Source organism: Pectinophora gossypiella, chromosome 3 (assembly GCF_024362695.1).
Source record: "Pectinophora gossypiella chromosome 3, ilPecGoss1.1, whole genome shotgun sequence".
Taxonomy (NCBI): domain Eukaryota; kingdom Metazoa; phylum Arthropoda; class Insecta; order Lepidoptera; family Gelechiidae; genus Pectinophora; species Pectinophora gossypiella.
Window position 1 is genome coordinate 9,696,717 of NC_065406.1, and position 27,261 is coordinate 9,723,977.

General features: G+C 37.6%; 1 protein-coding gene across 1 annotated transcript in view; it reads right to left on the minus strand.

The window, feature by feature from the left end:
- The window catches only part of LOC126381794 (cyclic nucleotide-gated cation channel alpha-3-like), a 116,119-nt gene that overhangs the window by 15,271 nt on the left and 73,587 nt on the right, over positions 1 to 27,261 (minus strand). Inside the window, exon 6 of the mRNA XM_050031280.1 lies at positions 11,381 to 11,524. Within this exon, the coding sequence (XP_049887237.1) occupies positions 11,381 to 11,524 (144 nt within the window). The remainder of the gene's footprint in view (positions 1 to 11,380; positions 11,525 to 27,261) is intronic.

Here is a 27,261-nt window from a genome sequence, read left to right on the forward strand (position 1 = left end):
CTAGCTTATTGTGGTTTCGAGCAATTTACTTCTACCGATATACTTCATTTCTATTGATACAACATAATATTGCTTATTTAACACAGATAAGTGAATAACATTTTCATAACGATAACCCTAAATAATGTTGACATAAGTTTAATAGCCTCGTAAAATAGCACTGAATGTCGCATAAAAGCAAGTGAAACCAGACTGCATCTATAGGAAAGTTGAGGGAAATTTCTAAAGACCTGTCAGAGCAGACTTGTCTACCATTAAAGTCGCTTTGAGAATTATTAGTGTAAGCGCATTGAAAATTTGAAACTGCTTGGTACAGTTGCTACTAGCTGGCCCCATAAGTACGGCATTTATACTAACATCATCATCATCAGCCCATCAACGTCCCCACTGCTGGGGCACGGGCCTTCCCTATGGATGGATAGATAGATCGGGCCTTAAACCATCACGCGAGCCCAGTGCGGATTGATGGTTATTAACGACTGCTAATGCAGCCGGGACCAACGGCTTAACGTGCCTTCCGAAGCACAGAGGAGGTCGAGATGAAAACTTTTTTTTGTGGTCACTCATCCTATGACCGGCCTTTGTGAAAGTTGCTTTACTTCAACAATCGCAGACCGAGCGCGTTAACCGCTGCGCCACCGAGCTCCTAATTTATACTAACATTGAAGGTAAATACATACATGCGTAAACTCACGCCCGTAATCCGTAATGAGGTGGGCAGAGCCACAAATAACCAAAACAACTTGTAGCAAGAGTTCATACGAAGTTCTAAAATAAATATGATGAACCTTCCGGTGACAAGGAATCGGCCTATCGCCCATAACAATTGGGTCATGTACTAGGTTCAAGATAAATTATTAAATTCTGTTTACTAAATAAACACAGATCTAAAACTAACGGAAAAATTTCCTTTTTCTATTTGACTTATTTATGAATTTTAATCAAGAAAAACGTAATAATAAGTCCGATATTTTATCACGTTTTTCTATGACGTCACAGTATGCTTTTTCATACAAATTCGACGACAATTTCGTGTTTTGACGTTTAGTAAAACGTAACTAATTTGACTAGTTGGAAACTACACATTAGAAATGACAAAATCCATGCCCGGGAAGTCAAGCAACTGAACGTTCTGTTTTTCATTTGCTCCCAAACCAGCATAAAAGCTAAATTGAAGGGAAATTATATTCATAATTGGATGGAGGGTCTAAACTAAGTAGGAAATCTAGTTGCTAGAGTTTTCAAATTAGTCGGAGGGCTTACAGTTCCTTACAAATAGGACGCCGACAAATAATTGGAAAGTTGGAAATAATAAAGGCTAGAGTCAAATGCCACCATTAAAACAATCAGAAAAGTGTAGGTACCTGCTGTGATGATGTGATCTTTTCAGTTACTTAACAGTTCTTCTCTTCTATCGTGTGGGTTGTGAGGTGGATTACCAACCCTATCAACCCTGGTTTTAGTGTTACTATATTGAGCGTGCAAAGGCCCCTGACATGGCTCATGTAACGACTACTAACTTACATCAGTTAGTAGTAACCGGGACCAACGGCGTAACGTGCCTTCCGAAGTACGGATCATCTTTCTTTCAGACAATCAGATATTAACTCAGAATAGTGAGCTGAATCTATGTGTGCGTCAAGCTAGCGGCCTCAAAAAAAAAATGGGCACGAAAAAATAATTTGACCATACCAAAAAATAGTACTCTTATTGAAAAAAATAGTACCTGTTGTAAAAAAATTAGTACCATCACGGTTCTGGATTTATAGCCATGTTTTATTGCACTTGCTAGCTTGACGGTGAGCGAAATTTGGCGAGAGTTAACGACAAGGTCTTTCGCTTTGATTTAAACGCCAAAAAATAGTATCGAAATAGTACTCACCCCCTGCAAAATACCGAAAGTAGTACTTCAACGGTTCCAAAGTTATAAAGGTAGTTCTTTGATCCCGCTAGCTTGACGTTTTGAAAATACCTATTATCTGGGGAATGCTTGCATACTTCAGTTTGTAACTAATGTCAATAAACTCGTATGAAATAGTACTCCCTACCATCATAATTTGGACCTGATTCTCTTTGTAGAAATATGTCAAAAAGTCATTATAACCTATGTCATACATTTATCAAGACGAGTACAGTCGCGAACAAAATTATTACACATGGTCAAGAATGTTGTCAAATTTCAGTATTTTTCCCCATTTTTGGGTAAAAATTGGTGAAGTGCCAGGGTTGTTAGATGAAAGTAATATCATTGTTGAAACTCTTTGAGTTATTCTACAAATACTGCAAATTGTTTATTAACAAACACTTCGATCCGTAACAAATTCAACATGAAGGTATAAATTATAAAATAAGCAGCAGATTAAAAATGTATTATGATGTATTAAAATCACAGATTGTTTTCGATAAGAACTAGACCCATGCAGCCATTTTCTATTAAAATTAGTGCATATGGGTGTATGCAATAGGATTTTTTTGTAATAGCAGCACTGAAGTGCAAAGAAATGGTAGGGTAGACCTCCAAAATGGCAATACTTACGAATAAATTGTGAGGTTATGTAATTGTCTACGTGACTGTATCAACAACAAATGTATGGCATAGGTTATGATGATTTTTTAACATTTCTACAAAGAGAATCGGATCAAAATTATGATGGTAGGGAGTACTATTTCATACGAGTTTATTGACATTAGTTACATACTGAAGTATGCAAGCGTTCCCCAGATAATAGGTATTTTCAAAACGTCAAGCTAGCGGGATCAAAGAACTGCCTTTATAACTTTGGAACCGTTGAAGTACTACTTTCGGTATTTTGCAGGGGGTGAGTACTATTTCGATACTATTTTTTGGCGTTTAAATCAAAGCGAAAGACCTTGTCGTTAACTCTCGCCAAATTTCGCTCACCGTCAAGCTAGCAAGTGCAATAAAACATGGCTATAAATCCAGAACCGTGATGGTACTAATTTTTTTACAACAGGTACTATTTTTTTCAATAAGAGTACTATTTTTTGGTATGGTCAAATTATTTTTTCGTGCCCATTTTTTTTTTGAGGCCGCTAGCTTGACGCACACGAATCTATAGATGCTGATGATGGGTATTGTACTACCGCAAGTAATGAAAGGATTTTAACATCGGTTATTTTTTATTTTATCATTTTAAAATGTCATTCGTAATATAGACGTAATACGGAAATGTAGCCATAGATGGTGGATCCCCGAAATGGTAGGCAGAGATGTACTATGTACATCTACTCCTCGCTAGCTATGTTTAAATACCATATAATGGGGCTTGAGAACTCCTCAACTATCTAAATTAAAATCTGTCTAAATACTTACAATGTACTCGTGTAATGTGTATTTATAGTGTATACCCGCATAACTAGCTAAAACCTATTAGAAGTGGCAACGAAGCTAAATTCCATTATACATTGAAACAAACCTTCAGTATATGCAAATTATTTAACTTCAAAACTAAGTAGAAGTATGAACTAGCTAAAACTTTTGCCAATTATGCCTTGGCATTGGAGCAGACATAGCGAAATCCATACGGCTGCAGTCTGCATTCGACACCGGCTTGTATTCTGACAGATGTTCTTCAATGTGTCTGAGTAAGTTCTGAAATTATTTCACTGAAGTACATAAGTACAGGTACTACGTTTCTACATCTATTGAGTATTTAGTAGTACGAACCCGTCGTGTCACATGGAGGTGTGATATTCTTTCTGCTCCTATGAATGAATGAATGAATAAATGAAATATTTATTTCAGATATTTATCCATATTTTGTTAGTAATAGAATATTATAAGTTAGTAAAATTTATAATTTTCATTGGATGTCACATGCATGTACATCCAGTGAGTGAGGATGGGACTGTCCATCCTTTGTGACACCTCCTATATCCTTACACTCAAACGAATGCGTTCGTTCTTTGGTTTATACAATTTGAACATTTCCACCATGTGGAAATGAACGGCCTCCGTGGTCCAGTGGTTGAGCGTTGGGCTCACGATCCGGAGGCCTCGGGTGAGAATCCCGGTGGGGACATATCACAAAAATCACTTTGTGATCCCTAGTTTGGTTAGGACATTACTGACTGATCACCTGATTGTCCGAAAGTAAGATGATCTGTCCATCGAAAGGCACGTTAAGTTGGTCCCGGTTACTACTTACTGATGTAAGTAAGTAGTCGTTACACTAGTCATGTCAGGAGCCTTTGGCGGCTCAATAATAACCCTGACCCCAGGGTTGATGAGGCTGGTATTCCACCTCACAATCCACACGATAAGAAGAAGATTTCCGCCATGTAAACTCCTGACACCCATTGGCCTTTGGACTACTATGGATATCGGCTGTTTAGTTTACCCACGGATGTACAAAAACCTCTTGTCTGCACTATTATTTTTGAACAAAGTATGTCGTTTCCATATCTCGGGCCTATAGAGTCCCGGATTTTTGGAAGGCGTGGGTGGGGCCGAAGCTAATACGTAAAGGCAATTTAATCTAAATGTGGTGTGACACCAAATGGCGATTTATATTATTATTATGATGATATTATTCCTTATGTGTCAAAGATAGTTTTACAAACTAAAACAACATCAAGTGTACTTAGCTGCCTGTTCTGGCTACACAGGGTGTTAATGACATCGTAATGAATACTGAGGGGGATGATTAAGAGCGTGATTCTGAGTTAATCATCATCTCCCTAGCATTAACCCGTTTTTCACAGGGCCCTTCTGAATTAATATAAAGTGGAATTTTCCGTCGCAAAATTCACGATTTTATTTATATTTTTTAAATTATTTTCAATTCTTTACTTTTGCGATGGAAAATTCCACTTTATATTAACTCAGAATAATGCAACTCCAAATGGTATAACCCGCGTACATAGCTCGTAAATTAAATTGGAAAAAAACTATTATATACTTCTATATTTACAAAAAATTACACTAAATACGAAATAAATACTACTAAATATACAAAATACAAAAAAAATCTAAATAAATATATTAATAATGATGATGATGATGATGATCTCTCCGACCGATTTCGGCCATGGCGACCACTTCGACTCCTAGTCGGCACGACGCTGATGCGCCCGAAGATGGCTTAAATAATACTTAAATTATAACTTAAAAGTTACGTTACGAACCCTACCACCTCTACACAAACTTATAAACGACGTCACTTCTCGTACAGGAATACTTAAGCCGCTCCAACTATTACAATAACTCTATACAAACTAACAACACAAAGTTTCACCAAGCTTATAACCAAGAATACCAATAAATGAAGAAATAAACAATTTTGTGTTGTAAAATATTATAAAGGTTACTTTTTCATGTCAATGAGGACGTCCCCGGCACGTTTCCCAAAAAAAAAATGGCCCTGTACAGAGTTACCTTCGTTTAACCTTCTAATTTCTTATTCTAAATTCTATTAATCTTTCACCCATTATTATTCTGGTAAAAATAAAGAGAAGCAATGTAGGTAGCTTCATAATTATATACCATAATTATTTTTATATATGCCTCTGCCATTATAACATATTTTTAAATAATTATATACCCAAGCAACGGGAAAATAGGTAATTATCACGGTAAATCAGTACAGCGCTTTCTATATTGTTTTTGGGCAAAGTAACCCGGAAAATCCCTCCATTGTAAGTATATCAATTATGGTAACGGTACAAAATCTAACGGAAGCTCGGTGAGGCGTGGGTACTTAGTTCATCTTGTGATGGATGTACCTCTGACTACCTCAATGGGAATAGAACAGAACCTCAAATGTAGGCGGTAGCACTGTTTAGTGTTTCTAAATTTTACAATCAGTACTGGTGCTTCCCGTAGACACTATCTATTTTTATTTTAAGTTATACCTGTCATTTTGTTATCCACTGAAAAAGAAAGGGACCGGTAATCGACAGGCATAAAATTTATGGAACATACGTCAATTTTAAGCAGGAATTTGAAAAACCCTCCCAATTTTATATATTGGCCAATAACCCCACATAGTTGACAGCACACGTCAAACGGGTTGCATACCAGCGAGATGCCTATTTTATTCGCCTGGTTTATTCATTCATTTTAAATTTAGCAGTTGTCAATCATCCGCCCCTTTTCGGCGGATAAGAAAATGACAGGTATAACTTAAAATAAAATTAGGAGGTGTCTGCAAGAATCGGGGCCATTGTCCAGCTAAAATTCGTGAAAAATTTACATAAAACGTAGAGTGTATCCCGTTTGAAGGATGAGTTACAAAACAGGAAAATCAGTTGGAAAAGGGCAGTTTTGATTGAAAATATTTTTTTCCAAGTATTAAATATAACACTATGAAAGGGTTATAGTGTAAAAATATAACAAAAACAATATATTTGTTTACTCAATTAGTATACATATAAGGGAACTGTGAAAATTTAAGAATACTCAACAGTGGCGACACCTAATGGGAGAAATAGGCAGTTTTTATTATGAGCTTATGTTATTTTATGTCGTTAGAAAGTTCGAGAAGCAAAGAAAAATTTAAGGATTTCATGTAGACTTTGTTGGGTCGGTCGGTAACCCTGTCTACTGTCTGTACGCAGGTCATCTTTTTACCTAAATAAAAAAACAAAAGTGTGTTTTTTATAGGAATATTGGATCTGCTCACCCGAATATGCATGAAAGGCGTGAACATTGGCAAGTAACTACTTACGAATTTGAGATACTAAGCAAGTATACCTGATTACAATTCGTATGTAGAATAAAATGGAATCCTTTTGCTACGGCGTAGCATGTCGTAGTGCCTTTTCTACGCCACTAAAATCGATCATGATGGCGAAACAATAGTTTTAAATCTATATTTATTTATTATTTATTCATAATTTTACTTTATTTTCTTTATTACTATTATATTTTCTTAAAATATATTTACAACTGACGGAGATATGATAAGAGTTTATATGTGGTAAAAATGACAGTTATAATATTAAATTCAAAATAATTTTGAAAATCAAATTTCGAATTATTTTAGACAGAAACTTCCCATTATGTTCAAACGTCCATTCAAAGCATCTAGGGGAATATTTGGTGAAATATACGAGTATTTGTTAATGGCCCTATTCCTTTATTCTGATAATTCACGAAAGCCAGTGGGTTTACGTCCTTTATGGGGACCATAATTCTGCGTTGGCGACCGAGGCTCTCCGATTGTCAGACCCTCATAATGGACGGTTTCCACTCGACAGAACCACCGATGAATTTCAGGACCACACGATGCTGAACTATTGAATATAATTTCGTTAGTATGTACAAAATTAAATTAAAATTAAATTCTCTCAACCCACCTACATTATTTATTTATAAAGCTACATTTAATTTTACAGTGTAACCTAATGCGCTATATGTCGAGAAAACAATATAAAAACTAATATACAAAGTAAATTATGAATAAAAAAGAAACAAAACCAAAAATAACATTATAAATAACATGAAATACACTAAAAATACAATTACAAAATTTAATATCTGAATCTTTTTTTTATTATTCCGATATTAATATTTATTAAATTATTACTTTATCATAGCATGCATCACAGAACTTGAAAAAGAAACAAAATTAAATAAATACATTTTTTTTAATAAATTAAAATGCATCATTCTGCATTTATTGTTTTTTCTTCTCTTTTCTTCTACTCTTGTCTTTGAGTATATCTATAAATTTGAAAATTCGGATAATAATCTAAACCTCAAGACCCGAAATTCCAGACACGAAGTAATTAAACAATGAGGATTGGATATTTAACTTTCCGACCAAGTAGTTAATGCTATTTTCGGCAAATCTACAACAAGTCATGTCAAAAAAAAGATATTAATCGAATTGTATTCCTCTACCTTTTAGAATGGAAGTGAGCTTTCTATGCTCAGAAGATGACGGGACTTGGATTTTGATCCCGTGACGGACCGGACGGTAGCTTACGACCTTTAATTACTGTTTTATCTCAGTTTAGATATATATTTTGTTACCTAACCTGTGACATTCCACAAGAGCCGTATCTCAATTTTTCCAGTAACCCGGTTACAATGATCTTTACCAATCTGCTATCTGGTGCTATCTGGATTGCTATCTGGTGTAAAAAGTAAGATGATCCGTGCTTCGAATGCCACGTCAAGCCGATGGTCCCCGTTACTATTTACTGATGTAAGTATGTAGTCGTTACATGAGCCATGTCGGGGTATTTGGCGGCTCAGTAATAACCCTGACACCAGGGTTGGTGAAGTTAGTATTCCACCTCACAACCCACACGATAAGAAGAAGAAGAAGGTAAAACCTTATCTCTGCAATAGGAGAGAATTTAGATGAATAAATCTAAAGTACACAGAACCCTAAAATGTTTTAAATGTAAAAGTTTGACCGAATTAATATTGGCCGTTCATCCCAGGACTCCAAAGTTGGTGTTTAGGTTTTATAAAATTCCTTTTTAAAATAAATTTTGTTGCGAATAAACAAAGCTGCAAATTAAACCAGCAATGTCGTATTCAAAATCGCCACCGTGTTGACATTTTCACAGTATCATACAGATAAACTATCAATAAATTTATGAAATTAAAATCAGTCGGATCAGTCAATCCACTTTGACCCGCTCACGCGCGGCCGAGTTAAGCTGCCGTATACAACGACCTTTAGATATTTTCAAGATCAAGTTTAAAGGTTACATGCGAGAAACGCGATCACATGTTTTCTTAACGTGTTCATTGATATAAATATAACAGTAAAAACTTTTGGCAGTTAATTTGGAAAAAAATGTTGTGGTCTATTATTTATTTACTTACTTACTAATTAACCTATGATTCCATAATCGACTTTTATAATTTCACTACTTCGAGCAACGTAGAAAATACAGTGTTTTTCTTACTAGAACACTATCAATAGCATTCATAGTACAAATTTTCAATTAGCCCAGCACAATGTAGCGTTCTCGTTGTATGGTATGTATGCCAGTACAACAATGCATGCCCACGTGTGATGAGATGGCAACATGACATTGTTGACATTGGTGTTGTGTCGCCGAGCGGCGGTGAGCCCGACTAGATCAATTGTTAACAACATTACGGGACTTCACACTATTCGACCCGAACGAAATTATATTAATACTAGTGAGTTTTCAATAAAGTACCCTCGTCCTCAATCATGTTAAAGTTTGAAAACTGATGAGTAACTATACGCTCTTGAAATTTCTGATTGAAAATTTGCCGTGATGTGGTGTGAAGGCGCACTTATGTCCGGCAGCACACGAGCCGCGCGGCGACAGCGACGGCGGCGGCGCGGCGATCGATGGCGGACGGACGCGAGCGGGCCGCGCACTCCCGTTGGGATGGGGCGGCGGCCGACTTTCGCCGAGCTATTTATAGCATTCAAGCCGCTGACCTATTTCGCTGCAGCGCCACGGAGGAAGGTCACGGATTCAGCCTACTCTCTGCCGACGCGGCGCCATTGTCTTCTCAGCCGAGCTGCAGCGCTAATTAAAGTTGTTGACACTTTGCCGCGCATTTCTGTGTATAAAACGCTTTCATTCCGACGATTGATTGGACGGTGCTGAGAATTCTATTGGTTTCGAGTGACCTTTTGAAATTAGTGCTTGCTTTTGTAGATCAAGTTGTAAAACTGGAACGGCAACCCTGCTAAGAGGATTGGTCGCGGTGAGCTGAGCCGAGGCCGAGGGCACGTCGGGCGGGGCGCGTGCCGTCACGTCCACCTGCTTAGTACGCTAATGTGACAGCCGCGCCGTGCGCCGCGCCCGCACCACCTTTAGCTCCCACGCTCATATGATTTATAGCGCCTGCCTTCCACACTATTTTTCAACTCGAACTACACTTTACAAATAAAGTAAACAACCTTAATAAAAGTCTCGTTAATGAGAAGCCACGTTTTATTTCTGAACGTTTCGTTCGTGCAGCGTTAGATACGTGACCTATCTCAGACGCGGGCTTTAAATACTGCACATAATGTAGTTTTACGTGAGCAAGTTAGCGTCGGTACATAAACTTGGAGCTATATTCTGTTTAACAAACAGAAAGACCTCTATAAAAAAAGGCATTCAATGGCAAAGATAAAACCGTAGGTTTAAGTATTTAAAATTGACAGGGGGACAATGAGGAGTGTTCTTGTAGACAAATTTTAGGAGACAAGGGTTCTGAATTTGTTAGTGGTAATGTTTACAATTGCGCTGGCTCCCGCTCGTTCTCAAGAGAATGCGAGGCTTCGAATTAATTCTACGATCGAAGTTCTAATAAAGTTGGAGCAGACTTGAACATGTGTAGCGTTGATCGGGTGCGTTCCACTTCCAAGTAGACATTAAAACTCACATTCTCCACGTTTGAGTTTCTTTTATGTTTAATACTCTATTTCAGATTCTATACAGTAAATAGAAGAATAATATTAAATTTATTGTTATAGAGGAACACTTAGATGGATGTTTTAAAGAAAACAGGATTTAGTAGTACTAAAAGTAAATTATTCTAATAACTAACAATGGATCTATTCTTTCCTATGTTCGATACATACCAACAACAGTATTTAAAATAGGTACAAAGGTCTTCAAAATCAGCATAAAGAACACATTTAAACTCGAAAAAGGTTCACATTAACAACATACTCAAAGCTCAGTTTGTTCATTTGAAAGCTCTATTCGTCTGCCGCTGATGCGTTCCCAGCTCTTTTACATAGAAATGTCGAATGACGTAGGTACTTTGTTGGTAACAGAAATAAAAGAAACTGTGAAACGATGTATGTGTGGACGAAAAACCTTTGGTACAATTTACTGTTTACATGTAGGTATGTAAATCGAAATTGAAAACGGTTGAATGTTTAAACACAGTAAAGAAAAGTGTTCCTTTATTGGCACGACAATTCATTACACTTCATCATAATATTCTGTTCGTTACAGAAGTTTTAATTAATGAGAGAGGAGCATATGAACATTTTGGTTAAAAGCCTCGGATTTTATAGCAATCAATGCATACAGTGTCGCTGAAATTTTCATTTTAATAATCTTTCACAACTCAAATATAACAAACATACGTTGATTTTTAATGGAGAGTCACAAGCAGATAATCCGAAGATAAAATGGAGCCACTTTTGACACTTAAGTCATGGGGTGGAACGTAGACTTAAGGCCTTGAGTGGAGTTATAATGATTAGTTTTATAAAATACAACTGCTCAATCAGCTTTTACGACGTGTCTGATTAGACTATATTCTTTGTTGCTTTTTTACCCGCAATTCCCAGACTGTTTGTGCTACACGTATGCCGCCTTCGGTTTCACTACTACAACGACCCGTGATAGATAGTTAGGAATTGGCGTCGCCGGATACGGTTTGGATGACATGATGATGTATACTGCTTACCTTGAAACTCCTTCCGTGCCGTGCTGACCGAGGTGACGATGTTGGCGACGTGGCCTAGCACGGTGGCGAAGAGCAGCAACCCGAACAGCAGCTGAGCGATCACAAACACGTACTCGCCCTTGCTCCGCGGCCGCGGCAGGTCACCTGCAGGGCAACACAATGTTCAATTCAATACAATTTATTAGAAAAATCTTTACAGCGGCATCTATATTTTGCTTTTGAGGAACGTAGCCTGGAAAGTCTTTCATTAGACTGCAAAAAATGAATGTATGTTAATTTTATAAGGCGAAAATTACAGTTTAGGAGGTCTGAAAAGGCAAAAGGCTTCATCAAAGCAAATTCTTTTGAAAAGCAATAATGCAATTTGACATTTGAACATGTAGGTATCTCTCTTTGTTAAAGAGCTGCGCTCTTGTCGGTGGAGTAATCGCCTTCAATACTCCATAGATAGGGCGTGTAGAACGGTTGTTGCTCCAATCGCCTTCCGTTCCGCAGTACACCGACTAATTTCTCAATCGGTGATGTTCTAGCTAGAGCCCTACCAGAATCTATTTCCTCGGCTTCCAACCAGTACTGATACCGCTGCTGCCCGGCAATCTCTAATCTTATCAAAGATTCTTTTAGCGACTCGAAACATTACTTTGTTTCCTTGACAATATTATTAATAGGTACGTAAGGATATAGTGGAGTATACTCTACACCACAACGGTTGAGGGGAAACCTGTGGTTAGTAGAAAGACATACATACATAAACTCACGCCTATTTCCCACCGGGGTAAGCAGAGACTATAGAATTCCATTTGCTTCAATCCTGACAGATAAAGAGAAGTGTCTCTTGCTTCCTCCACATTCATCAATCGCTTCATACACGCACGCCGGTTCAGAGTAGATCGTATTAAACCTTAAGACGTAAGATGTTACTAATTGATATTCAATATTTGCATACTGTGATGGTGTACATGTTTGTAAGTTACATATGAGTTTCACATCATAGACCCTTTCAGGCACAACAAAATAGAAGTTTAAAAGAGAGAAGGAAGCTTTTCAAACAGTAACATCAATATCATTAAGTTATTCACTAGTGCTGTTGTAACATTTATTAATTAAAAGTTCTTTAATAAGGATTTTGACACTTCACTTGATTTGGATTTGTTTTTTTTTTGTATTTTTATTACTAGGGTGTGCTTAAAGTAATAAGAAGTGTCCACGACTCGCAAGTTCATATATTTGAAATGTAAATAAATATTATGATAAATAAATATTCAGACTAGTTAGCCAACATGAATCCGTAACTATCGAGGTGGAAAAAGTGAAAACATAGGCGTGATTCTGTATGTAGACATGTTAAGTTTTCCACTACCATGTTGTATTTGGTAGATAAACGACGCAATTTGTGCAATAAATGTTCTCGTATTAAACAAAATATTTTTATTTCATCATATTTATCTCCCTGTGAGCACACGGTAGTCTACGAGCGAGCTTTAATCTCGGTAACGTCATTCGCGAACATTAAAATATACATTTCTTGTTTCTATTTACCAACAACGGTACCTTACGTAAATAGAGCGGATAAATTTGCTTCCCGTACGCTGTGCTTTTAAATTCATGTATATACACATGAATTTGAAAACCGAATTCCGAATTGATGATAATATTCAATCTAAACTTGACAGAAGTGTGCAATAGATAATGAAATGGAATATATGCAGGGATGATGAAGATAAGTTAGTAGGAGAGCAAGTATTTATTATTTGCAGAAAGATCGTCGTACGTAGAACTCTATGATCTAAACCTACCCCAATGGGAAATATGGTTACGCATCATGTCGGCCTAAGGGCCCCGTAAGTCCTCAATATAGCCTATACACCTGAAAAGAAGAGGCCTAGTCGTTTTCAAAGTCACGTTCGAATTGTCTTTATCACTTCATCAGATGAGATGATAGCTAAATATTTTGATAAAAGCATAAACAAAAATAGCACAATTTTAAGTGAAGATTTAAGACAAAATGGCACGATATCTACAATGCATCACGAGATGACCACCATATTTTCCTGCCGGTGTGGTCGACGATTTCCCTTAATCAGCGCTTATCGCTATCGACCCCCTAGGGTCAATTAATTCTTTCAAATATTTTTCCTCTCAGACGACGCCCTGAACCGAGGTTCGCGCCCAACTGGGCACCCTCAGGCCTGTTGTCTTAAACGTTGTACCGGGTGAGAGCCTTCAGCGCTCCCCATTTGTCCGGCCAAGTAGTTAATGCCATCTGCGGCAAATCTACAATAAGTCACGTCAAAAAAAACCACCATATTCGAAAGACGCGTGGCCAATGGTGAAAAGAACACAGAGAGGGGCATTCGCGCATTCGATCAAATTACAGGGCGAGTAGTGTGTGGGTCTTAAAACATAGGCCTGAATTGTATCGACTACCTTGTATATTTTCATTGAGAGTTTTCTATGGTTGCATATTCGCATAATTTCGTTTTTATAACATAATAAAACCATGTGATTCGAGGTAGTATGTATGCAATGAATATGCTAAAGGCTTTAAAAAAATAATTTTATGTTCATCCGCAGGAAAATGCGGGAGTTAATAAATAACTGGCTCTCAGGCCGCGCGCGTCCCACCAAGGATTACCTATTTTAAAAACAAATTTTAAAAGCCTACATTTTGGACAGGGACTTGTATTCCCTTTTCTATATTCCCATTAAAAAAACATGCAAAATTGTATATGTTTACATTGGTACATCCATCAACTGACGCTCGTTATCCCTATTGGGGTAGACGACAATTCCTCAGAATACCTTGCAACCACCATAAGTACGCATAGACGAGTGACGTGAGTAGAACAGAAGGTAGAATAGAGTATAGAAGGGATGCATAGACAAATGATAGATTGAGTGAATGTGGTAAAGAATGATAGAAGGAGTGAGAAGAAAGGAGAGGGGATAGATAGACAATGGCGGATTGTAGACGATAGTGTTGTGAATTTTTGAGAAGAAAATAAAGTGTTGAAGGTATATAAATACCACATTAACAGACAGACAATAAACGACCGTCTTAGAAGTGACACGTCTCTTATTTAATGGCATGGCGTCCCTGCCAGTGCTGCCTTATGGCGGCGCTGCGCACGAGATAGAAAAAAGTGAAATGTGCAAGTGAACAGGACTATAATAAAACTATTCATAAAATAATAAATACTAAATTTAAAGAACAATTTACAAATATTGTGCACTTAAATTTAAGTTTTAATACATAAGAAATTAAAGGATACTTACTTATTAATAAATAACGCATAATTATGGCCTAGTTCTAAATACGGGTACAATTTAAAGTATGAAACACATAAAATCAAGGAATCATGAAACACTGTACCAATTACCGGAACGATATTAACGGAACGATATAAGGCCGCCTATTGTGCTTATGTTTTATTCGTATGTTTATGTCCTTTATATATGTTCTTGTGCAATAAAGTATTATTGATTGATTGATTGATTGATTGATATTATTTTAATTTCCCTTCAAGCACGCACAGTATTTCTCGCAATATTTTCCTTCCTTTAAAGTCAAGAGCAATTTGCAATCAGTAAGCTACCTTCTTAGAAAGTAATTAGTAAAATACAGGGCTCAAACATTCGACATCTTGAAATATGGCCAAATGGTAAACACACCAAGAAATGAACGAAGCTTACGAATTTCAATAGATTTAAAATTCTATAAATGAAATAAAAATGTAGCATAAAAATAAAACTTTTGAAGAGATTGGAAAGGGAAAACTAATATTTAATTTACAATAATATTAATTATCGTTTATTTTCAGTTACAGTTGGAATAAATAATTTAAAAATTAAGTTTACTATATACGTCCCAATGTTGGGCACAGGCCTCCTGTCAATCATCCGGAGGGTGCGTATATCATGCTCTACCACGCTACTGCAATGCGATACAGTTGAATATAAAATTTAAAATATTAATATTTATTTTCATAACAATGATATTTAATTTCACTCATATATTTTTTTCGCATTCCTAATTCGAATGCTCACATTTAACGGAAAACCCCAAAAACAATATTTATTCAATTCTGCGTTTAACACGGTAACCGATGTTCGTCAAATATTATTCATGTACCTACGAGTAAGGAAAATGTTTGAATAAGTATTTGAACATCAAATATACCAGACATTTATTTAATTTATCATTGTAACTTTGCTCTAGTTACCTACATTCACTTTTGTAACATTCGAACACGTGTAATTATTCTGTTTTAACATTGTATTATTATGAATGGCAAAGTACATGCGTAAAATTACAGTATTATTAGCTTTTAACTTGTTCACACATCCATAATACAAACAATGTAGCAGACTATAATTAATAGCAGTGATCGATTTTTCTGGCGCCTATCTACCTAAAGTTCGGGGATTAACTAATATGGACGGCACTTTTGTATTGAAAAAAAATCCCGCGGAACTAGAACCAAATAGAACCGATAGCTTAAATCAATAATTTGAATTAGGAAACCTGTAAAATTTGGAACCATTATCGTAACTATTTATTATCAAAATAAAATAAGTAGTTTTAAGAAGCCACTTCGAAGAAGCTTTATTATAAAGTTTACGTGAATAAGCCCGAACATCCGATAATACATGGTCCGTCACAAGCGAAGTACGAACGAAATAAGAAATTTAGTTGGCTTTTCAAAACCAAGTTGCTAGTCGTCAGCTATAAAACCATTCGGGCATACGTCGCTTTATGAAAAAGACTAACAAAAACTCGTTCGTTCCTATTCCGCCTACAAAGTTTGATCCTACAGAGCGACACAAAATATTAAACTTTCAATCGGTTGTCAGAATTCAGTTAACCGTGATTACATTACATAGTGCGTGGATGACGTCAGCAGGCATTCGGCCCGTCCGAGCGTACGTTTTTAATTGCAACTTCGCGTCGCTAAACTAATAAACACGGAACACGGTTGTTAACACGGCCAACAAAGGATTGTTTGTTGTTATGTTGATCCAGTAGCCACGATAAATATTAACGTTAAAAACACGCAGTGGGTTTTTATCCCCACCTGTGTCGGCTTAACCCGCATTGTGCGCCCCACCTGTGTCTAAGACGTGTGACGTATTTTTGAAACGCGGATAATTACGCCCTCCAGCGCGTGTCAAGTGATCCAGTGACGTAGGCTCCGTACGTGTTGCGAGTATGAGTCTTGGGTAGGTTGTATGTGGTTTAGAGGTCGTTCTCCTTTTTATGTTTCAGTGGATTATTGACCTCGTAATATTAACTATTAAATATAAACAAGTTATGTTGTAGACTGAGTAATTTGTCGTCGGTATACTATATAGGTAGATTGTATGCATTTTTATAACAAAATATTTATTTATCGCTCATAAAATAAAATTTTCCCACATATTATTTTCAAATATAAACCAAAATCCTCGCACTATACCATTCTTCAACGTGTCTAAAACATATTGCACTAGCACATTGTACAGTAAACCCCTCGTGTCAGCTATATTTGCGCAAAGCAGGGAGCATTAGGGTGCCGCAAGACGGATTACACCAGAGAGAGACAGCCCCCGCGATCCATTTTTGTGGATACCACTTATTGAATTAAATTGGCCCTTGGGAAGTTTTCGCCTCTGTTTACGTAACGATGCTACGGCGTAACGGTTACTCCGATCAGCTACGCAAGGAGGAATTTTGTCGTTTAATGGGATAAGTTTCAATTTTCGGTCGGTTTATATAGACATACATAAACTGACGCCCATAATCGCTCATGGGGTGGGGAGAGGCATAATTAATCAGAGACAACTTGTAGCCACTTTTGATGCAAAGTGCTAAAATGGATAACAGATGCATTGTGTGATTTATGGAAATTGTTTTTGGTTTATATAAATGGTTTTGTAAGTTGCGACCACAGCCTTTAATGGCTGCCACATTTGTAACGGTGGCAGAAGCGCGCGACAGCCACCGGTGTTTGGGCCCCACAAAATTTATAACCCACCCTGCTGTGAAGTCTTACGACAGGTATGCAAGAAGATCAAGGCAAGTCACAGGGACTGTAACCTAGAACCTGACAGAGGGCAACAGTAACTGTTAGTACTATTCAGAGACGGAGGATAGGAGTTTTAGTACAGTCCTACTCGCGCCAGACAGAGCACTGCTGCGGGGCGGAAGGCAAGAGAGAAACCACTGCCCTATTTGTCCCTAAAAAAGTAGCATGGAGAATGCTACACCGACAAGAGCGTGGCTCTTAAATTAGTGATGAAACTCTATACAAATATTTGCTTCTTATGGTATGCCGTCTAAAGCGCACGAGCTAGTCAAATATTTAGACTAAATTGAGACCCAGGGGAGCTTGAGGTAACTACCTCGGCACCGATACGAATTGGTGCGGGTTAGAGAGTGTCCGTTCTATCCATTGTATTATTCTTTATTCTTTGCCCTTAATTAACTATTACAACACACGATCGGGGTGTAAAGGAGCTGAACGCATTCTATGTTCTTTACTATATGGTAGTCAAGAAACGTATACATTCATTCATCACCATTGGATATCTAGTAACTTACATAACATAAGTAGCCTACTTATATACATCCCACTGCTGGGCACAGGCCTCCTCTCAATCAACCGGAGAGGGTATGGAGCATACTCCACCACGCTGCTCCACTGCGGGTTGGTGGAGGTGTTTTTACGGCTAATAGCCGGGACCAACGGCTTAACGTGCCCTCCGAAGCACGGAATCAACTTAATTGCTTGGATATGTGCAGTGTGCACAAAGAGATTTAGACTAAAATGACAATGCGAAATTCACTAACCAATACGTCCATAAATAGTTAACTAGATTCCAAAATCACTCAGCACTTAATTTCATAGTGGATGTCACAGTTAAAGCCCTGAATTCGTTACAGATTATACCAATTTCACATTCCAACCTTTGTCCGGTGACCGGCAGTATTGAATGGGTTAACTGAAATTAGCAGCCGAATGGGATTTCCAGTGAAATTTGGAACAGATTGCGTGATTACAATACAATACGTGTGCTAATGGAAAACATGAAATATTTAAATATTTGTAAAGAAAAGCAACTCTTAATCTATGATGTTTGTTTCATAATGTAACAGAAAGTAGGACCTTGCTTTCACTAGCTGCATATTCCCTCGGGCACGTGCAGCCTGTGGGTCAACTATAAGCAGCGTGCCATCAACTCTCTGCGCGTCCAGTATAATAATGCTTTCAGGATTCTCGTGGGTCTTCCTAGGTACTGTAGCGCGTCAGGGATGTTTGCGGCGGCGCGTGTTGATGGCTTTCACGCCATCATTCGCAAACGAATCGCTTCCCTGATGTGCAGAGTGAGATGTAGCCCGAACGGCATTCTGAAGGCATTGTCAGATAAGCCAGATTGTCCTTTTTGGAGGCACTGGAATGCGATCCACGTGGCCTTTTAATTCTTTTAATTGTTTGTTTTTCTTAATTGGTGTGTTTTTTTTTTGTCCGTGTGTAATGTAATTATGTTGTCTGTGTGTAACTTTTTTATGGGCATCGCCTGAAATAAATGCTTTTTATTATTATTTATTTATATGATGTTTCGTAAGGCATTTGATGATAGGAGTATTATGTTATGAGCGATGGGTTGCTTACTTGCCATATCTACTGTTCGCGCACATATATCATAAGTGGCTATGGGATTCATCATCATCTTCCTAGCGGTATTCTGTTTCTTACGGGATACGCTTACCTAACCTGAAGATTTGACAGGTCCTATTTTTTACAGAAGCGATTGCCTGTTTAACTTATCCAACCCACGAAGGTGAAACCAGCGCGATACAGGTAACTATGGGTTTATAAATAAAAGATTGACTATCTATCAAAGATCTACACTAGCCATCAAAGTATCTTAAATATTTATATAGAAAATCTAGAACTTCCACTCTGAATTCTACTATTGCCGCTAAAATCCAAGTGAAAAAGGAATTTCATAACAGATTTTAATACGAGGTCATGAATACGAGCCATTATTACAGCATATTGCGGTGCACGTCGCGCGACGTGCACCGCAAACGATATCCAATAAAGGAAACGACTTAGACATTGTAACACCTTTTTATTGTGCTCGTAAAAGTGCATTATCCACCGTTACCATTATGTAAGAGGGCGGGGTATAACTCCTATTCCGAAGGCCAAATTAAACGATCATTAAAAGCATAACGGAGCTCCCAAAACACTTAGTGGGGACGAAAGTTGTCCCCGAATTTGCGGAACACTCGACGGCGAAAAGACAAGTTGTGAGGAACAAGGCCTCGAGAGAAGTTTATTTAACCTCGTATTGTTATATTGTATTGATACTTTGTTCTTTTAACTTGTTGTTCTTGTTTTGGAAATAGAAAGGAAACAAACTAAGTACTCTTACTGATTTCCTGAAACATTTTAGATAGGTAAGCAGAAATAATAAATATCAGGTGAACTCTCTACTCCAGCTAAGTAGTTTTATGCCATTTGGGGGAACTGTAAGTGCATCAGGTCCAGTACCATTTTCTGTGACCTGTCATAACGAAAACAAAACATTACGTCTAATCTTGAGCAGTTTTACTTTTTGATATTACGCGAAATATTATTTGTTGATGTCGCCGGGTCGTCTACTAGTTTTGTACTCATATATTATTACGTAATAGCTTCTAGCCATATTACAGTGGGACTTACGCAGCCGGGACAATAATTGTAGCATAAATCATCACTCTTTTCCTTAAGGAAACTGCAGAGGATACAAAACAAACATGTGTACAAAATCTGAGTATAGCCACTACACTTGCGACTGCCTGCGTTTTGGTCCCCCCTGACATCGGAATTGGTTCGAATTGAACCATCGTAATAAGCGTCATTGGTATTGTAAAGTATTTGCAGTCCAAACCTATTTAGCCGCCTATATTATACATACATCATCGTCCTTCTGCCTTTATCCCACTCTAGGTGGGCACAACATGTATTCCTCTTCCATTATATACATGCATAGTCAATGTGGGAATAACCGACAATGGGGAAGTTCGTACACCCACGACTGTATCCCGCTTAAAGCCCTTATTGTTACAAGTTTTGTCGGTAAAGCTTGAAAATATCATCGACCACCTATGAAAAAAAACCTTCGATATTTAAGCACAAAGCAAAGATATATTTTTTAAAAACTCCTAACAATAAGGGTATTAAGAGTAACAATAACGTGGGTGTACGGACTTCCCCACATTAACTATATCTAAAGTTATTTGGATTGGGTCGTCGTATCAACATCATTTGTTAATTAATACGAAATATCAATGTACATCAAACAGTAGTGTATCTAACAATGTTTTATGGGTCTGGATAGATTACCCGACCATAAATCCGCATGTAAAATCCGACTGGAATACAAATCATTAGTAAGCCTCCAATAGTTAGGATTACGAGTATTACGAGTTCGTAACGTACAGGGGAAAACGAACTTAGACGCAGAGGTTCGTATTAAAAGGGGTCCCGAGCTTGCATGGCAGCTTATTAGTATTACGTATCGTGTAATTCTTATTTACTTCGTAAATAAAAACACTAGGTTACAATTATTAGGGTTGTTGTATTGTATCGTAACTGAAATACGAACTTGAACACGCGAAACATGATAAAATGTTGACACAGTTATTTTATCAATTCTGGCGATATAATTATGTCGTTTTGTCGATTGGTGCTAGTATGTGAACCCAAACGAACAAACAAACAAAACGAACAAAAAAATCACGTGGCGCGCATATTAGGGGAAAAAATCAAACTTATCGATTTCGACAAAACTTATTGAATCGATCGATAATTTTATCACGTTGCGCATTTTAGCCCTGCTGGACTATTTAGTCCTAAGGTGCTATACACACCAAAACTATACATGGTATTAGTGGAAAACTTTGATGGATGTTATGAATTATAGTCGTTAGTATGTTTTCTTATGCAAACTACCTATCTTATACGAACTTTTGAACTTTATATTCCCAAAAGATCAAAAACACATTCCGGTACGCGCCCAGCATCAATGACCCCCTATTAAAACAGCCCTAGGTCTGTCCCCGCGCCAGGTGGATAAACCTACACTCGCCGTGGGCGAACTTACGCACTGCGTACGATTTACTACTGTTGATTTAAACTTTACCCATTATCTGGAGAACCCTAAATCACACTACAACGTACTCTCACACTATATAGCACTTCATCCAGTACGTGTGTTGTATAATTATAGTATTTCCCTTGTGGTAGTTTTATGGAATTTGGGGGGAATAGTTGCCCTACCAACCCTATTTGGGATTATATGTATGCGTAACTTTATTAGCTACGCCATATATATTAACAGCCAATTTAAGATAACATAACATAAGCTCAAGCTATAGCTCAATTGGGGTAGTCAGAGGCACATCCACCGCAAGATGAACTAAGTTCCGACGCTTCACCGAGCTTTCTGTTAGACCAACGTGCTAGATGGTGAGACGTATCGCCGACTATAATAGGCCAGTTTAATTAAGTAAGAACTAATATTTATTTATTACGCGTTTCTAAGTTGTGAAAAATGTATACGAAAAGAACTCTCCAATTTCAAAACGTATTACTGAAATTTATAGAATTTTCTAAGGAAGAAGATTGTGTTTTAAAGATATTTACGCTCGTGAAAAAAAAGGGTAGATACTAGAATTGATTGGTATTTGTTTACGTTCAACAATCGGGTACAAAACAGGGACCTTATTACAGTAGAAATCCTATTGTAAAAAAAATAAAAAGGTAGGAAAAAATATCAAGCCTAGTGTACAAAAGGACATTACTCGATTGACAATTTGACATTGTGCACAGGTACCTAATATATATTTTATTTTAATTAAAATACTTTCTTACCGCGTTTAAATCAGGTAAATATGAGACTCCCGATATTTCGACACTGTTGCAAGTGCCATGATACTATGTGAGTGACGTGTATGTATTTTAATTATGATAGTAACTGCGTAAACATAAAACAATGTATATTTTATTTGTTTTGATTTTTAAGTATATAGAATATACGTATATGTAACCAGTTAGTAACATCGTGTAATATTATTGTCCCTATTTAAAAGTGAACTTACTTAACAATCAGTTATAGTCAAAACTTGTAACACGTAGTCGCCCCCACTAGGCGACATTTTGTCGAGCGACATGTCTCCCCGGAGGTACCGAGCGATACCAGACTATATCGCCAGACTTCGCTCGACGACTATTCTCTCACCAAATTAGATGTCGCTCGACAAACGCTTAGTGGAAACGAGGCTTAATGTGATAGAATTTTATATCAGTTTGGTTAAGTGGAAAATCCGAATACATCCCGCTTAGGGACGGTACGAATAGTATCGGCGTCCGAAGGACGTAATATACGACCCAGGCGACCCGATTACTCTAGCCATAGAGGCAGCCAATCAGCTCGCGACACCAAACACAGGACCCCGATACTGACCCCGCCGGCGTGGTCGACGATTTCCCTCAATCAGCGCTTATCGCTATCGACCCACTAGTGTCGATTAATTCTTTCAAATATTTTTCCTCTCAGACGATGCCCTGAGCCGAGGTTTGCGCCCAACTGGGCACCCTCAGGCCTGTTGTCTTAAACATTGTTCCCGGGGAGAGCCTTCACCGCTCCCCATTTGTCCTGCCAAGTAGTTAATGCCATCTGCGACAAATCTACAATAAGTCACGTCAAGAAAAAAACGGTTGAGTGGAAAGAATGCCACGACGTGTGTAGTCACGCGGCAATAAGACGAACTTACAACGGCAACCCAAAATAAATCATTTTAGCAACGGAATATTCGCCACCACATAAAGCTGAAAGAGATATTGCGAAAGAGCGAAATATACAATAATACTAGGAACAGTTTAAATATTAAGTATTGTATTGGCCAATGAACAGAACACACACTTCACTCCATTGACATCCTATTACAAATAGACTGACATTTGCTAAGGAGTTTTTTCTAAAAAAACGTCCGAACCGTGATGTAAATAAATAAAATACGTAAACATTAAGTTATGTAAATAGTATAAGTTCGTTGCCTCAAATTAAGTTATTATGCCTGTTAAATTAAAGTGCAGTATCGATTATAAAGTGCCGTTACACGCCGCCGCTTGTGACAAGATGCGCCACGAAAACTTTTTACAGAGATTGGTAGTCTATTTGGCATACGAGGTGAATGCTTCACTCACTCACTTCACAAGTGATTTGGAGTGACTTTCTTTTATCATTCATAATATAAATTACAGAGAGCTCGATTTAAGGACCACATGGTGTTTGTAGTATAACGAATAACGATATGAAATGTAAGTAGGTAGAACTTGACACAAAAGTGCAAAAATTGGGTGCAGATTACTAGGAGGGTCTAAAGGCCACATCGAAGCAATTCATCTAAAAGCCATATAACAATTTGACATTTGCGCATATAAGTTTAAGTGTGCAAATGTCAAATAGCAACAATATTGCTTTTTAGGTGAATTGTTTCAATGTGGTTATCTTAACACTCCAGGTGACTATTTGTGACTTTGTATGTATACTCCAATGGATATGAACGTAAGTTTATAGATACAGCTATGTTTTATTATTAATATGAGCAAAAGCTAGTCTCTATTCCGAGTAAGAAACACGTAATACGTGTCCCAATTACCAGTTTTCACCTAACAGTAGAGTTGGCGTCTCAACAAAGCATCCCAAAGCAAAGATATATATTCATTACCCTGCTTCCATGGAGCCTCCGTGGTCCAGTGGTTGAGCGTTGGACTCACGATCCGGAGGTCTTGGGTTCGATTCCCAGTGGGGACATATCACAAAAATTACTTTGTGGTCCCTAGTTTGGTTAGGACATTACAGGCTGATCACCTGATTGTCCGAAAGTAAGACGATCCGTGCTTCGGAAGGCACGTTAAGCCGTTGGTCCCGGTTACTACTTACTGTGTAAGTACGTAGTCGTTATAAATGAGTCATGTCAGGGGCCTTTGGCGGCTCAATAGTAACCCTGACACCAGGGTTGATGAGGTTAGTAATTCGCCTCAAAACCCACACGATAGAAGAAGAAGAACAAAGCATCACATTTCATTACCCATTACCACATTAGTACATTGAAATAATGACTGACGTTAACAAAGGCGTATAATTTTCAGTTTGACACCAAGTTGTTGCAGTAGCAGCCATTCTGACATTCTGGCATGCCTCATTTACCGAGAACAATGTGGGAACCCAGGCGCATTGCTAATTGCTGCCTATCTACTGTATGTTTGTTGTCGATACAAAGTCGATAAGTACAACTTATATGTAATTATACAGGCTGTTAGTGACATAGTTCATTTAAATTATTTTTATGTTTTATAATTTTAAATTCCTTTCTACTAAGCAAAGTACACTTTGTTAAAACTTCGCTATGAACTACTTGTGTTAATCTACTAAAATTACCGAGGTAAAGTTTTTAATTCTCTCTCTCAAAGTAAAATGTGTTAAATTTCAAACACATTGGGCGAAGCTTTTGTTCTGGATTTTTCATTGTTAAAATTCATTGGAACAACAATGAAAAATTAATGGAGTTTCGCTTTGCTATTGAAAACTTCCATTAGTCGGGGTAACGAGTATATACATTTTGTTGCTAAAAACATATATATGTATTTAACCAGTGAGCAAGTCCGAGCTAAGTTTCGAAAGATTTGATACCTTCTTAAAGTTCTTATAAGACTCGCGCGTGTCATCATCTCCCTAGTATTATCCCGTTTTTCACAGAGTCTGCTTACCTAACCTGTAAATTTGACAGGTTTTTTACAGAAGCGACTGCCTGTCTGACCTTCCAACCCGCGAAGGGAAAACCATTCCAATACAGGTTAGGTCACATACCTCCGAAAATGCATTTCTTGGGAATGTGGGTTTCCTCACGATGTTTTCCTTCACCGCTGAGCACGTGATAATCATTTATGATCCATACATGAATTCGAAAACAAATTCGACATCATTGGCCTGTGCTGGATTCGAACCTGCAACCTCAAAGTGAGAGGCAAGCGTTACCACCTGGGCTACTACGGTTCTCAGTAAAAGTTTAAATGTCTAGCTGGATACCATTCATTTAATGGAAAATGTAATTTCATTCGTTTAGTAAATGAATGTTTGGACAGTAGTAACGAATCTCTGACAATAGCCTTGACAATTACTTAGTGGAGCAGAGCATCTTCTTCTATCGTGTGAGTTATGAGGTTGGTACTCGTCAACCCTGGTGTCATGGTTACTATTGAGCCGCCAAAGGGCCTTAACTCATGTAACGACTACGTACTTACATCAGGTAAGTATTAACCATGACCAACGGCTTAACGTGCCTTCCGAAGCACGGATCATCTTACTTTCGGACAATAAGGTGATAAGCCTGGAATGTCCTAACCAAACTAGGGATCACAAAGTGATTTTCGTGATATGTCCCCACCGGGATTCGAACCCACGATCCCAACGCTCAACCACTGGACCACGGAGGCTCCATGGAAGCAGGGTAATGAATATACACCATAAGATCCTATTTCCCTATGGGGTAAACTAATACCACGGAGTTCTACTTACTAAGATGCTGATACACCATTTTCACTTTTTCGGCTCTCATCAAAAGTTTCATGCAAGCTCACCAGCTTAAAGTAATCTTGACCTGACATTTCTTTAAAACATCCTCGGTTTTCCACTTACAAACAAGCTGGAGATCGCGATATGGTCGCCTAGGCCTTTCTCTTCCAACACTACCACTCACTGCCGCATCATAAATCAGTTTCGTAAGTCTATTTTCTTTCATTGTCTTAGTTGGTTAGTACTGAAATATACGTATTCAAATGTTTGCATACCTAATCAAATGAGATGTACTTGATGGATGAGTGAAGAAGTTTTTAAAATAAAGAGAATACAGCATGTTATCAACTAGTAGTTAGTTTTCCTGTAAAACAAGATAGAGTTGCTAATACAATACAAGGTATACCAAAAATACACGTAGTTATGCATTATACTTTCCAATATATTAACTACATAAATGTCACCGCTGGTTAGTGTGTTCACGTCATACCTCACCCAAAGAACCCTTTATATAAGAAATTTAAGGTCAAATTTCTGGAGCGCACATATCCTTTGGAGGCACGAGGCCGTCAGCAAGGGTTGCCCTAGAATCCAATGAATTCAGCTTCAAAGGTGCACCGCTGTCACATAAATAACCATTGATATAAGACGAAACGACGTCCAACAAAAAGCTTCCAACACAATCTATTGTGTACTCTATCTTCACTAACATTTCAAACATTCGCAATCTATATTTACTAAATGGAGTTGAGCAGGGAAAATCGGGAACTCGGGCAAAGAGGACGCATGGCGAATTTAATTTGGGAAGTCAAGAGCCCAGGTGCATAGGAATGAGTTGCCGAAATGAGATTTGGGAAGCCCCATGGCGATTCCTACGCACGGCATAACGTCAATTTTGTCTTTATTCCGAACTTGGTTTTGTGTATTTTTATTCGAATACGCCAATAATGTTTACTTTGATCTTTCGTTTTTCTTTGCTTTCCCTTTCTTATTTAAAATAACAAATTCATGTTATTCGTTTTTCAAATATTTTTTTTTTATAAGGACTCTTTATTATAGGTACATTTACCCTACCATTTACCTATAACAAAAGTCTTTGATGTTATATTAAGTCTTTTGAAACCCCTTGACATATACTTAGTTACTTAATGAGCGACAATAGGATAAGTAAATATTTTTTTTTAATTATAATTTCAAATTCGTATCAAAGTAATATGTAACAAACACCAAATGTTTATGAAAACTAACAAAACCGTAATATCATTTATGTT